The 14209-nt window shown below is 42.6% G+C and overlaps 1 protein-coding gene across 4 annotated transcripts in view; it reads right to left on the bottom strand.

The window, feature by feature from the left end:
* The window catches only part of LOC126251341 (zinc finger protein 667-like), a 130337-nt gene that overhangs the window by 52991 nt on the left and 63137 nt on the right, over positions 1–14209 (bottom strand). For all 4 annotated transcript variants that reach the window (XM_049951702.1, XM_049951703.1, XM_049951704.1 and 1 more), the window contains 2 exons: positions 4092–4213; positions 1280–1431 (listed from right to left, as the gene is read on the bottom strand). In XM_049951702.1, the coding sequence (XP_049807659.1) occupies positions 1280–1431; positions 4092–4213 (274 nt within the window). The remainder of the gene's footprint in view (positions 1–1279; positions 1432–4091; positions 4214–14209) is intronic.

Genomic DNA, 14209 nt, shown 5'->3' on the forward strand with positions numbered 1-14209 from the left:
ATATAGGAGAGGTAACGACAGTCATAATTCTGCAACCAACTGAGATTTTGACCAGTCTCAATAAACAGTTTAGGGACATTACTCATCAAAAAACAAGTCATGATAGTGTAAAAGACATTGTAGGCGAAAAAAAGTCATTAATGCCATATTTTGTCGCAGGTGTTGCAGAAGGAGATGTCAGCTGACTGTTTTTGGGACCTCATTTCCATTCAGAGTATTTACATCTGTGTCCTGCACAGTATCAGCCTTAGCAGGATTTGCACTGTCTTGTGCTGCATTTTTGCTGTGGTACTATGTCACAACACAGTTGTACTGTTGTAGCTAATAATAATCATCAGAGTGAAATCTCTCATGCAGTATGACTGAGCACTTCCCGCTATTTAGACAGGAGTGTAAGTATGAAATGTGACTGTGTAGCCATCCAATAGGTGAGTAACTGCAATTATGACAGAAACCCTTTGAAAGTGACAACTCTCAGCCCTTTAGTTGGTATGTTGGTTTAATTTTGCTACATTATTTACAAATGTGTAGCATTAAGCCTGCAATGAGCCAGAAAATGGCTGTGCTTAAAAAATACTGGAACTAAACAATAACGGAGATTCACAGCTTGACATGTGCATGGTACTGATTCACATCTTAGATGCAACAAAATCTGATGTGTTTCAAGCACTATGTACAGAAAAATATCCAGAAAGACATATCAACAGCTACTGAAACTTCTGTGGAAGGCAAGGTATTTTTCTAATTAACTGCCATCTATGATGAAACATGGGTCCACAACTACAACCTGCAGAACAAGAGGTTGCGTACAGAATGCAGAGATGGAAGGGGGCGCTGCAGTTATGGCAAGAACTCACACGTCAACTGGAATATGTTTGTGATATAATGCCTTCTCCTATAAATATTTTGCCGTTGAACACAAATTTCTTGAAAAATAATAGGTTGATAACAATGGCAGAGAGGTTCAGCAGTACACATGCAACCCACTGTTGGTTAACCATTCTTTTTTGTCAGGGAATGAAGAACAGTCATTTTTATTGCCAAAAATACTCTCCTCCTCCAGAAAACTGAATAGAAAAATAACATATTGTTTTAGTACTTTCGTTTGGCCAATACATTTGAAGAGAAAGAAGACCAGGTTTATATCTAAATGATGTTCATACAGAATGCTGTATAGAATTACACATCAGCTTACTGCTAATACACAATGTGATGTTGGGAATGTGCTTAACTTTATACACAACATGAACATTTAAAACACACTTTAAAAAGTATATACCTCTGACAGGAGGGAGTCCTGTTGTCTACTTTCTTCTGGAAGTTGAGTTTCAACCAACTGTACAGGCTCTAATGGTGCTTCTACTGTTACAGTGTTGACTATATGCATGTTTGGTAATATAACACTGTTTTCACCTTCATCTGTAGCTACTCCTGTGGCACAAATAACTAAAATGAGCCAATTTTATTAAAATTTGCACACATATGATATTTTTTAAAAAATATGTTATAAATAAATGTTACAGTTCCAACAACTGAATGGTTCAGTGCAAGGAAGTGCTAACCCCCAGTTAATTTCAAATTACTCCAGTCACATAAACTGTTGTGTTTTCAAATACATCACATTGTGGTAGTAAGTTGTTCCCTATGTATTGCCTGAAAACACTGTTTGGTATACAAACTGCTTTGTCTTATTGTATTTGTGTTCTTATTTCTGAATTTTGATAAACTTCTAACATGCAATACAAAAAATATGCTCCCATGGATTAGCAGAGTTAAAGTTTTTTCCAATTCAAAAACAAATACCATTAACAAAAACAATTGAGGTGCTGAGAGTAGTATATGCAGATCTGAACCACAATTCATTTTGATAAAAATGGACCATTTTTATTCCTAAAATTCGAGAAACTGTTAATGCTATGATTTCATTTTTAGGGTCTATTAAACATGATTATTTAAGTTAATCTTCCAAAACCTTGAAGCAGATACCAAGTTCTCTGGTTTTGTGCTGTTTACATGTTAAAATAACTAGTCTAGCCCCATTCCCAATTTTAACATTCTTCATCAATAACAACATGCCCATGAACAAAATGTTGACAAAACACATACTACCTTTATACATGTGTAGTAAGTATTTCAAAAATGTAATCATGTCATTGTATTTAGCTTTTCTGACTACTGTAGATTGCTGCAAATTAAAACAACAAAAAACATTAATTTCTGTTAACAATACACACATGTAGTGACACTGCCACATTGTCTACAGTGCCATAAATTCATACCTTACATTAATGAAAGCATATGGAGTTGGAATACTTCATTTGTTCTCTGGGAATAAGATTATACACTCCTGGAAATGGAAAAAAGAACACATTGACACCGGTGTGTCAGACCCACCATACTTGCTCCGGACACTGCGAGAGGGCTGTACAAGCAATGATCACATGCACGGCACAGCGGACACACCAGGAACCGCGGTGTTGGCCGTCGAATGGCGCTAGCTGCGCAGCATTTGTGCACCGCCGCCGTCAGTGTCAGCCTGTTTGCCGTGGCATACGGAGCTCCATCGCAGTCTTTAACACTGGTAGCATGCTGCGACAGCGTGGACGTGAACCATATGTGCAGTTGACGGACTTTGAGCGAGGGCGTATAGTGGGCATGCGGGAGGCCGGGTGGACGTACCGCCGAATTGCTCAACACGTGGGGCGTGAGATCTCCACAGTACATCGATGTTGTCGCCAGTGGTCGGCGGAAGGTGCACGTGCCCGTCGACCTGGGACCGGACTGCAGCGACGCACGGATACACGCCAAGACCGTAGGATCCTATGCAGTGCCGTAGGGAACCGCACCGCCACTTCCCAGCAAATTAGGGACACTGTTGCTCCTGGGGTATCGGCGAGGACCATTCGCGACCGTCTCCATGAAGCTGGGCTACGGTCCCGCAAACCGTTAGGCCGTCTTCTGCTCACGCCCCAACATCGTGCAGCCCGCCTCCAGTGGTGTCGCGACAGGCGTGAATGGAGGGACGAATGGAGACGTGTCGTCTTCAGCGATGAGAGTCGCTTCTGCCTTGGTGCCAATGATGGTCGTATGCGTGTTTGGCGCCGTGCAGGTGAGCGCCACAATCAGGACTGCATACGACCGAGGCACACAGGGCCAACACCCGGCATCATGGTGTGGGGAGCGATCTCCTACACTGGCCGTACACCACTGGTGATCGTCGAGGGGACACTGAATAGTGCACGGTACATCCAAACCGTCATCGAACCCATCGTTCTACCATTCCTAGACCGGCAAGGGAACTTGCTGTTCCAACAGGACAATGCACGTCCGCATGTATCCCGTGCCACCCAACGTGCTCTAGAAGGTGTAAGTCAACTACCCTGGCCAGCAAGATCTCCGGATCTGTCCCCCATTGAGCATGTTTGGGACTGGATGAAGCGTCGTCTCACGCGGTCTGCACGTCCAGCACGAACGCTGGTCCAACTGAGGCGCCAGGTGGAAATGGCATGGCAAGCCGTTCCACAGGACTACATCCAGCATCTCTACGATCGTCTCCATGGGAGAATAGCAGCCTGCATTGCTGCGAAAGGTGGATATACACTGTACTAGTGCCGACATTGTGCATGCTCTGTTGCCTGTGTCTATGTGCCTGTGGTTCTGTCAGTGTGATCATGTGATGTATCTGACCCCAGGAATGTGTCAATAAAGTTTCCCCTTCCTGGAACAATGAATTCACGGTGTTCTTATTTCAATTTCCAGGAGTGTAAGTTATAATCAGTTATTTTAAAGTTGGATAATGATATATTAGGCAATGTCATTCAATTTGATACTTCAACGCATAAAAAGTAGGGGGCGGGCAGGAGCATATCATAAAGTTGCAATCTTCCAATTTCAAATTGGTTGTGACCTTGTGTTGCTGTTGAGATCTTCAACTTTTCTTAAAATTCTGAGAAGTGTGAAGTGTTGGGAGGCTAGACAAAAAGCTAGGGACAAGGGAAGGAGTGCAGCATTCATGTAATTTGTAATTAACTGAGGGTTAACACTTTCATGTTGTAGACAATAAATTGTTGAAAAAGCTTAATAAAACTCACCATCTTCTACAACCATCACTGGAACATTATCAATATCTTTGCCTTCCAGTGAATTGTTACGAATCAACACGTGAGTACCATTTGGTAAAGTGTACATCAAAACGGACTCACTCATTGCCACTCTGAAAATAAATGATAAGGGAAAATGAGTAAAAGCAGCAATTAACAAGAAAAATGAATCAGATTATTAAAACTGCAAAAGGTGACAGTGATTACAGTAATTTCCTAACAATAACAGCATACCATGTTAATAAACATTATCACTGTTCTCCAGCAGAAAATTTACAGGATACTGAATTTTGTACATCCTATTGGTAGTAATTTATGTTTCACACCGACTTAAAAAAGTTTTAGAGGCTTTTTCCAATGCTTAACACCTGACTATGTCACTGTAAACTAAAGACCAACTTGTAATCATTAATAATAATAATAATAATTCAAGTTTCCTGCGGTGGCGATTTTTACAGTAGCTGCACACAAACTGCTGCAATTTAAAAGAAAAACACCTCTTGCTTGCACCATGCAATTAATCTTCAAATTAATACATGCTTATAAGAGGTCTCAGAGTTCAGTACAATAATACTAAAACACTTGCAATAATAAAGGGAAAGGAAGACAGAAAAAAATGGAATTTGTGTGAATCCTAAACATTACAGAAACAGCACTAAATAGGTAAATGAGATTAAGGGCTTACTCTTAAAATTCCTGAAATCTGCCTCCTGAGGAGGAGGGAGACAATATATGAAACTGTGACAGATTACAACTGTGTGCCACAAGGACACTCAAAACTGGAACCATGCCTTTCATGGGCAAGCTCATACTGACTGAACTTACTGCTATTTCCACTGAGTGGCTTAACATTTGATTTCCCTTTATGTATTTATATTGAATTAATGCTGCAGTCTCGACTTTTCACAACTATGTACAAAAATGGACTTGAGCCTGAGGAACAGTGTGAAATAATGGATCTCTCACATGAAATGTCTTGTGCATTCATTTTTCTTGTAGCTTCATTCCTATTAATTCATACATATGCTAGAGGACTTCCCAGAAAGACCTGCCAGCACATTCGTATGGTAAGTCACATCATCTTTATATATATATATATATATATATATATATATATATATATATATATATATATATATATATATACACAAAGATGATGTGACTTACCAAATGAAAGTGCTGGCAGGTCGACAGACACACAAACGAACACAAACATACACACAAAATTCAAGCTTTCGCAACAAACTGTTGCCTTATCAGGAAAGAGGGAAGGAGAGGGAAAGACGAAAGGATGTGGGTTTTAAGGGAGAGGGTAAGGAGTCATTCCAATCCCGGGAGCGGAAAGACTTACCTTAGGGAGAAAAAATGACGGGTATACACTCACACACACACACACACACACACACATATCCAGGTGAGGCCTTTGGATAGAACAAAGGTTTCGGATTGGGAGAGAGGTTTGGAGGAAAGGAACACCTTAATTCAGTAGTTAACCTTTCCTCCAAACCTCTCTCCCAATCCAAAACCTCTGTCCTATCCAAAGGCCTCACCTACAGCCCCACTCCCAGATTCAACCAAACAGCCCTCGTCAAAGATTTACTGTCCTACACTCGTACTCTCTGCTGGAAGTATCACTTTGCCACGAAGAAAAATGATCCTAATCCTACCCCTAATGATCCAACTCCCCAAGAAACTATCCAAATTGAACCCTGCCTCGACAAGTTCCGTCCTCCGTCACAGCGGGACCCACCTCCTCTTCCTCAAAATCACCCTCTCCAAACCTTCCAGGAATTTCTGACTTCCAGCCTTGCCTCTCAACCCTTCTTAAAAAACCTTAATCCTACTCCCAACATCACCACTGCTGAAGCCCAGGCTATCCGTGATCTGAAGGCTGACTGGTCCATCGTCATTTTTCCGGCGGACAAGGGTTCCACGACTGTGGTACTTGATCATCGGGAGTATGTGGCTGAGGGACTGCGTCAGATTTCAGACAACACCACATACAAAGTTTGCCAAGGTAATTCCATTCCTGATGTCCAGGCAGAGCTTCAAGTAATCCTCAGAACCTTAGGTGGTGGTGGTTAGTGTTTAACGTCCCGTCGACAACGAGGTCATTAGAGACGGAGCTCATGCTCGGGTTAGGGAAGGATTGGGAAGGAAATCGGCCGTGCCCTTTCAAAGGAACCATCCCGGCATTTGCCTGAAGCGATTTAGGGAAATCACGGAAAACCTAAATCAGGATGGCTGGAGACGGGATTGAACCGTCGTCCTCCCGAATGCGAGTCCATCAGAACCTTAGGCCCCCTACAAAACCTTTCACCTGACTCCATCAACCTCCTGACCCCACTGACACCCCGCACCCCTACCTTCTACCTTCTTCCTAAAATTCACAAACCCAATCATCCCGGCCGCCCCATTGTAGCTGGTTACCAAGCCCCCACAGAACGTATCTCTGCCTACGCAGATCAACACCTTCAATCCATTACATGCAGTCTCCCATCCTTCATCAAAGACACCAACCACTTTCTCGAACGCCTGGAATCCTTACCCAATCCGTTACCCCCGGAAACCATCCTTGTAACCATTGATGCCACTTCCTTATACACAAATATCCCGCACGTCCAGGGCCTCGCTGCGATGGAGCACTTCCTTTCACGCCGATCACCTGCCACCCTACCTAAAACCTCTTTCCTCATTACCTTAGCCAGCTTCATCCTGACCCACAACTTCTTCACTTTTGAAGACCAGACATACCAACAATTAAAGGGAACAGCCATGGGTACCAGGATGGCCCCTTTGTACGCCAACCTATTCATGGGTCGCTTAGAGGAAGCCTTCTTGGTTACCCAGGCCTGCCAACCGAAAGTTTGGTACAGATTTATCGATGACATCTTCATGATCTGGACTCACAGTGAAGAAGAACTCCAGAATTTCCTCTCCAACCTCAACTCCTTTGGTTCCATCAGATTCACCTGGTCCTACTCCAAATCCCATGCCACTTTCCTTGATGTTGACCTCCACCTGTTCAATGGCCAGCTTCACACGTCCGTCCACATCAAACCCACCAAAAAGCAACAGTACCTCCATTACGACAGCTGCCACCCATTCCACATCAAACGGTCCCTTCCCTACAGCCTAGGTCTTCATGGCAAACGAATCTGCTCCAGTCCAGAATCCCTGAAGCATTACACCAACAACCTGACAACAGCTTTCGCATCCCGCAACTACCCTCTCGACCTGGTACAGAAGCAAATAACCAGAGCCACTTCCTCATCCTCTTAAACCCAGAACCTCCCACAGAAGAACCACAAAAGTGCCCCACTTGTGACAGGATACTTTCCGGGACTGGATCAGATTCTGAATGTGGCTCTCCAGCAGGGATACGACTTCCTCAAATCCTGCCCTGAAATGAGATCCATCCTTCATGAAATCCTCCCCACTCCACCAAGAGTGTCTCTCCGCCGTCCACCTAACCTTCGTAACCTCTTAGTTCATCCCTATGAAATCCCCAAACCACCTTCCCTACCCTCTGGCTCCTACCCTTGTAACCACCCCCGGTGTAAAACCTGTCCCATGCACCCTCCCACCACCATCTACTCCAGTCCTGTAACCCGGAAGGTGTACACGATCAAAGGCAGAGCCACGTGTGAAAGCACCCACGTGATCTACCAACTGACCTGCCTACACTGTGATGCATTCTATGTGGGAATGACCAGCAACAAACTGTCCATTCGCATGAATGGACACAGGCAGACTGTGTTTGTTGGTAATGAGGATCACCCTGTGGCTAAACATGCCTTTGTGCACGGCCAGCACATCTTGGCGCAGTGTTACACCGTCCGGGTTATCTGGATACTTCCCACTAACACCAACCTATCCGAACTCCGGAGATGGGAACTTGCTCTTCAATATATCCTCTCTTTCCGTTATCCACCAGGCCTCAATCTCCGCTAATTTCAAGTTGCCGCCACTCATACCTCACCTGTCATTCAACAACATCTTTGCCTCTGCACTTCTGCCTCGACTGACATCTCTGCCCAAACTCTTTGTCTTTAAATATGTCTACTTGTGTCTGTATATGTGTGGATGGATATATGTGTGTGTGCGAGTGTATACCCGTCCTTTTTTCCCCCTAAGGTAAGTCTTTCCTCTCCCGGGATTGGAATGACTCCTTACCCTCTCCCTTAAAACCCACATCCTTTCGTCTTTCCCTCTCCTTCCCTCTTTCCTGATGAGGCAACAGTTTGTTGCGAAAGCTTGAATTTTGTGTGTATGTTTGTGTTCGTTTGTGTGTCTGTCGACCTGCCAGCACTTTCATTTGGTAAGTCACATCATCTTTGTTTTTAGAAGTCATGGGTTCCTTCCTGATATCACAGTGGATGTCCTTTTCCCCAGCGTAGTGTGGCAACTCAACGTGGCATGGACTCAACAAGGCATTGGAAGTCCCCAGCATAAATATAGAGCCATGCTGCCTCTACTGCTGTCTGTAATTGCGAAACTGTTGTCGGTGTAGTATTTTGTGCCTGAACTAACGTCATGATTATGTCCCAAAGATGTTTGATGGGACTTATGTAGGGTGCTCTGGGCAGCCATATCGCTCGCTTGAATTGTCCGTAATGTTCTTCAAACTAGTCAGGAACAGTTGTGGCCAAGCAATGTGATATTGTTGTTTGGGAACGTGAAGCACATGAATGGCTGCAGGTGGTCTCCAAGTAGCCGAACATAACCATTTTCAGTCAATAATTGGTTCAGTTGGACCAGAAGACACAGTCCATCCCATGTAAATACAGCCCACACAGTCATGGAGCCACCACCAGCTCAGACAGTGCATTATTGACAACTTCAGTGTATGACTTTGTGTGGGGGGGGGGGGGGGTGTTCATGCACTTAGGAGAGGCACTGCAAGCGATGTCATGCTGTAGGCACTCGCATTGGTCATCTACAGCCACAGCCCATTAACACCAAATTTCACAGCACTGTCCTAATGTATATGTTCATAGTACATCCCACATTGTTCTCTGAGGTTATTTCATGCTGTATTATTCATCTGTTAGCAGGGGCTACTCTAAGTAAATGCTTAAAGTTCAACATGGCTGCACGGTGAGAGACCATGTCTAGGTTACAATTGCAAGAAATGAGCCCTCAGTCACTATTTTTAGACTTAATTAACCTGGTTTCGACACTATTAGGAGTGCCTTCATCAGAATTGAAAACACTTAAAATGGCCTATAACATTGTCACAGAGTTATAGGGTAAGACATTTTTATATAAAGATTGTAAGTACTGAATAACAGTAAAAGACAGAGGCAGTACTTACATGTCACGTATAAAATAATTAACACACCAAAAGGGCTTTAGTCACAAAATATTTAAGATGGAATAAGTGAAGGGGAGCCACTATGGGCTGCTGCTCATACCTGTACAGACCCAGGATGCTACAGACTGAGGTGCCCTTGTTAACAAAATAACGCCTTCACTTATTCCATCTTAAATGTTTTGTGACTAAAGCCCTTTTGGTGTGTTAATTATTTTATATGTGACACATAAGTACTGCCTCTGTCTTTTACTGTTATTCAGTACTTTCACTCTTTGTATAAAAAGTCTTACCTTATAACTCTGTGACTGTGTTATAGGCCATTTTAAGTGTTTTCAATTCTGATGAAGGCACTCCTAGTTGTGTCAAAACCAGGTTAATTAAGTCTAAAAATAGTGACCAAGGGCTCATTTCTTGCAATTGTAGCTAAGTAAATGCCACTGCTCTTGGTCATTAAGTGCAGGCCATCGGCCACTGCGTTGTCTGTGGCGGGAGGAAATGCCTGAAATTTGGTATTCTTGGCACACTCTTGACAGTGTGGATCTCGGAATGTTGAATTCCCTAATGATTTCTGAAATGGAATGTCCCTTGCGTCCAGCTCCATCTTGCTCCAACTACTATTCCATATTCATAGTCTGTTAATTCCAGTCATGTGGCCATAATCACAGTGTAAACATTTTCACATGAACCACCGAAGTACAGATAACTTCTCCATCAACATACTGCTCTTTTATATCTGGTATATGCGATACTGCTACCATCTGTATATGTGCTTTCGTCACTCCAGTGTGTGTAAATAAATAATATACAGGGTGTTTCAAAAATGACCGGTATATTTGAAACGGCAATAAAAACTAAACGAGCAGCGATAGAAATACACCGTTTGTTGCAATATGCTTGGGACAACAGTACATTTTCAGGCGGACAAACTTTCGAAATTACAGTAGTTACAATTTTCAACAACAGATGGCACTGCAAGTGATGTGAAAGATATAGAAGACAACGCAGTCTGTGGGTGCGCCATTCTGTACGTCGTCTTTCTGCTGTAAGCGTGTGCTGTTCACAACGTGCAAGTGTGCTGTAGACAACATGGTGTATTCCTTAGAACAGAGGATTTTTCTGGTGTTGGAATTCCACCGCCTAGAACACAGTGTTGTTGCAACAAGACGAAGTTTTCAACGGAGGTTTAATGTAACCAAAGGACCGAAAAGCGATACAATAAAGGATCTGTTTGAAAAATTTCAACGGACTGGGAACGTGACGGATGAACGTGCTGGAAAGGTAGGGTGACCGCGTACGGCAACCACAGAGGGCAATGCGCAGCTAGTGCAGCAGGTGATCCAACAGTGGCCTCGGGTTTCCGTTCGCCGTGTTGCAGCTGCGGTCCAAATGACGCCAACGTCCACGTATCGTCTCATGCGCCAGAGTTTACACCTCTATCCATACAAAATTCAAACGCGGCAACCCCTCAGCACCGCTACCATTGCTGCACGAGAGACATTCGCTAACGATACAGTGCACAGGATTGATGACGGCGATATGCATGTGGGCAGCATTTGGTTTACTGACGAAGCTTATTTTTACCTGGACGGCTTCGTCAATAAACAGAACTGGCGCATATGGGGAACCGAAAAGCCCCATGTTGCAGTCCCATCGTCCCTGCATCCTCAAAAAGTACTGGTCTGGGCCGCCATTTCTTCCAAAGGAATCATTGGCCCATTTTTCAGATCCGAAACGATTACTGCATCACGCTATCTGGACATTCTTCGTGAATTTGTGGCGGTACAAACTGCCTTAGACGACACTGCGAACACCTCGTGGTTTATGCAAGATGGTGCCCGGCCACATCGCACGGCCGACGTCTTTAATTTCCTGAATGAATATTTTGATGATTGTGTGATTGCTTTGGGCTATCCGAAACATACAGGAGGCGGCGTGGATTGGCCTCCCTATTCGCCAGACATGAACCCCTGTGACTTTCTGTGGGGACACTTGAAAGACCAGGTGTACCACCAGAATCCAGAAACAATTGAACAGCTGAAGCAGTACATCTCATCTGCATGTGAAGCCATTCCGCCAGACACGTTGTCAAAGGTTTCGGGTAATTTCATTCAGAGACTACGCCATATTATTGCTACGCATGGTGGATATGTGGAAAATATCGTACTATAGAGTCTCCCAGACCGCAGCGCCATCTGTTGTTGAAAATTGTAACTACTGTGATTTTGAAAGTTTGTCTGCCTGAAAATGTACTGTTGTCCCAAGCATATTGCAACAAACGGTGTATTTCTATCGCTGCTCGTTTAGTTTTTATTGCCGTTTCAAATATACCAGTCATTTTTGAAACACCCTGTATAAAGGAGAAGCATTGTTACCAAATATTTCAAATCACACTTGACTGGTTTATTTCAAATTTTTATCCATTACTATAATAAATATTTGTGCAAATATAGGGTGTAAATATTTTTAAGTATATAATATATAGAAATGTTGTTAACAAAAATCTTAAAAAGTTCTTGACATATTTATTTCAGATTTTAAACCATAAACTATATGTATTTTTTAAACAACAATGTACATATTTTCTGTTCCCTGAACCAGTGTACTCCTCGCACCAGTGCAAATATGAGTGATACGGGTGTTAATATCAGTCACATTGAGAAACAACTGAAATCACTAACATTTAGCAAAGCCCGAGAGTCTAATGGAATCTGTGTCAGCTTGTATTTAAAAACTGCAGTTTATTAGCCCCTCTTTCAGTCTTAGCAGTCTGTAAGAAGGGTATCAGAATTAATATCATTGACATCTATTGGTTGTAGAATCTTATAACATATTCTGAGCTCAAACATATTGAGATATAAAAATATGGTTCTATTAAAATTGCCATAATCACACATAGTTCACTGGTTTTCACTGCTAACCTTGCAATTTGTATTGTTAAAAATAAAACTATAAAGTGCATGAATATAAAAAAATGCCCTGTTCTCAGTTTTATACTTAACAGTAGCTGTTGCAGTTTTTAAAAAGTTGTGATGATGACTTCTTAACAATCGGAACTGGTCAATTTTTTTGTTTTTAGTGCCACGGAGACAGTTTTAATAAAAACCTATTTGAATAAATTTGGCCGTGTGCTCCAAATGACACAGGCTTGTTTCATGTAATGAGGTGTCTTTAGAATATTGGTGAAGTCTTTGGGACACATATCAATTAAGATTAACTGGAGATATTAAATATAATGAAGGGAAGCACAAACTGTCACAGGTTTGTGTTACTCACAGGAAGGCGTCACGGAAATGCTGAAAAACCAAAAGAGCTACCCAAGCACGACTCAGGCCCTGTTGGTAGAGCACTTGCCCGTGAAAGGCAAAGGTCCCGAGTTCGAGTCTCGGTCTGGCACACAGTTTTAATCGCCAGGAAGTTTCATATCAGCGCACACTCCGCTGTAGAGTGGAAATTTCATTCTAGAAACATCCCCCACGCTGTGGCTAAGCCATGTCTCCGCAATATACTTTCTTTCAGGAGTGCTAGTTCTGCAAGGATCGCAGGAGAGCTACTGTAAAGTTTGGAAGGTAGGAGACGAGGTACTGGCAGAAGTAAAGCTGTGAGGATGGGGCGTGAGTCGTGCTTGGGTAGCTCAGTCGGTAGAGCACTTGCCCGCAAAAGGTAAAGGTCCGGAGTTCGAGTCTTGGTCCGGCACACAGTTTTAATCTGCCAGGAAGTTTCACATCAGCGCACACTCCGCTGTAGAGTGAAAATTTCATTCTAGATACAGCCTACTGTCTGTCTGAATGTCCATTAGGGTATTGTGTAAAATTTTGTGTACATTTGTAAAGAATGTTTTGAGATTCTTAGTAACAATGTTTCCCTTTCACTCACTCACTCACTCACTCACACACACACACACACACACACACACACACACACACAAGCGCACGCGTGCTTGCACACACACACACACACACACACACACACACGTCTGTTCATTATAATTAATGTGGTGTAAAAATTAGAATTAATTTGTTCAAGAACTTCTTGAGAATTTTGGTAACAATGTTTCCACTTTATATATTACATATTTATTTATATATTATATATACTTAAAAATAGGTGTATAAAACCACAGTCATGTCCGTATTCAACGTTCTGTCAAACTGCAAGTCAATTGACCAACTACTTTTCGAATATGAGTGCAAATGTACACAGGCTAATTTTTTATACAAAAAGATTTTTGAAGAAGCAATTTTACATTTAATAGCTGCCCTTCATATGCACAGTGCGACCTACAGGAAGAGAGAGCAGTGAGTTTCCATTCTTCAGTATTACGCTCCATTCTCATAGGTACCATCTGACCATTCACACATATCATTGCATTCAAAGAGATTGTTTTTCATTTCAACGAATGGCATTAAGTCTCTTTCTAATTACCTATACACACACACTTTCACAAATTTTTTTCAGGCGATTCCAGTGCTGAACCCTGGAGCCTTGCTTTTTGGTGACTCCATACACAGCAAAAGTTATTCACACTGTTTACACATTTACGTGAAATCTTGAAGCTGAATTAATCTGAGATGTAAACATAATAAATCTGTGACTCTTCAAGCTTTCCCGGTGAATGTGTTGTAAATAGTCTTCATGAGTTATGTTGTAAATAGTCTTCACATGTTTGCCGCCGGTTCACGTTGTGCAAATTCCACAATATTTCCTCGGAGCAACTGTCCAACATCTTCAGGTGGTTCAACCTTGCTCATGGCTAGGTACAAGTGATGGTATCTGCACACCAATGCCCATTTTA

This window comes from Schistocerca nitens, chromosome 4 (assembly GCF_023898315.1).
Source record: "Schistocerca nitens isolate TAMUIC-IGC-003100 chromosome 4, iqSchNite1.1, whole genome shotgun sequence".
In the NCBI taxonomy this organism is placed as follows: Eukaryota; Metazoa; Arthropoda; class Insecta; order Orthoptera; family Acrididae; genus Schistocerca; species Schistocerca nitens.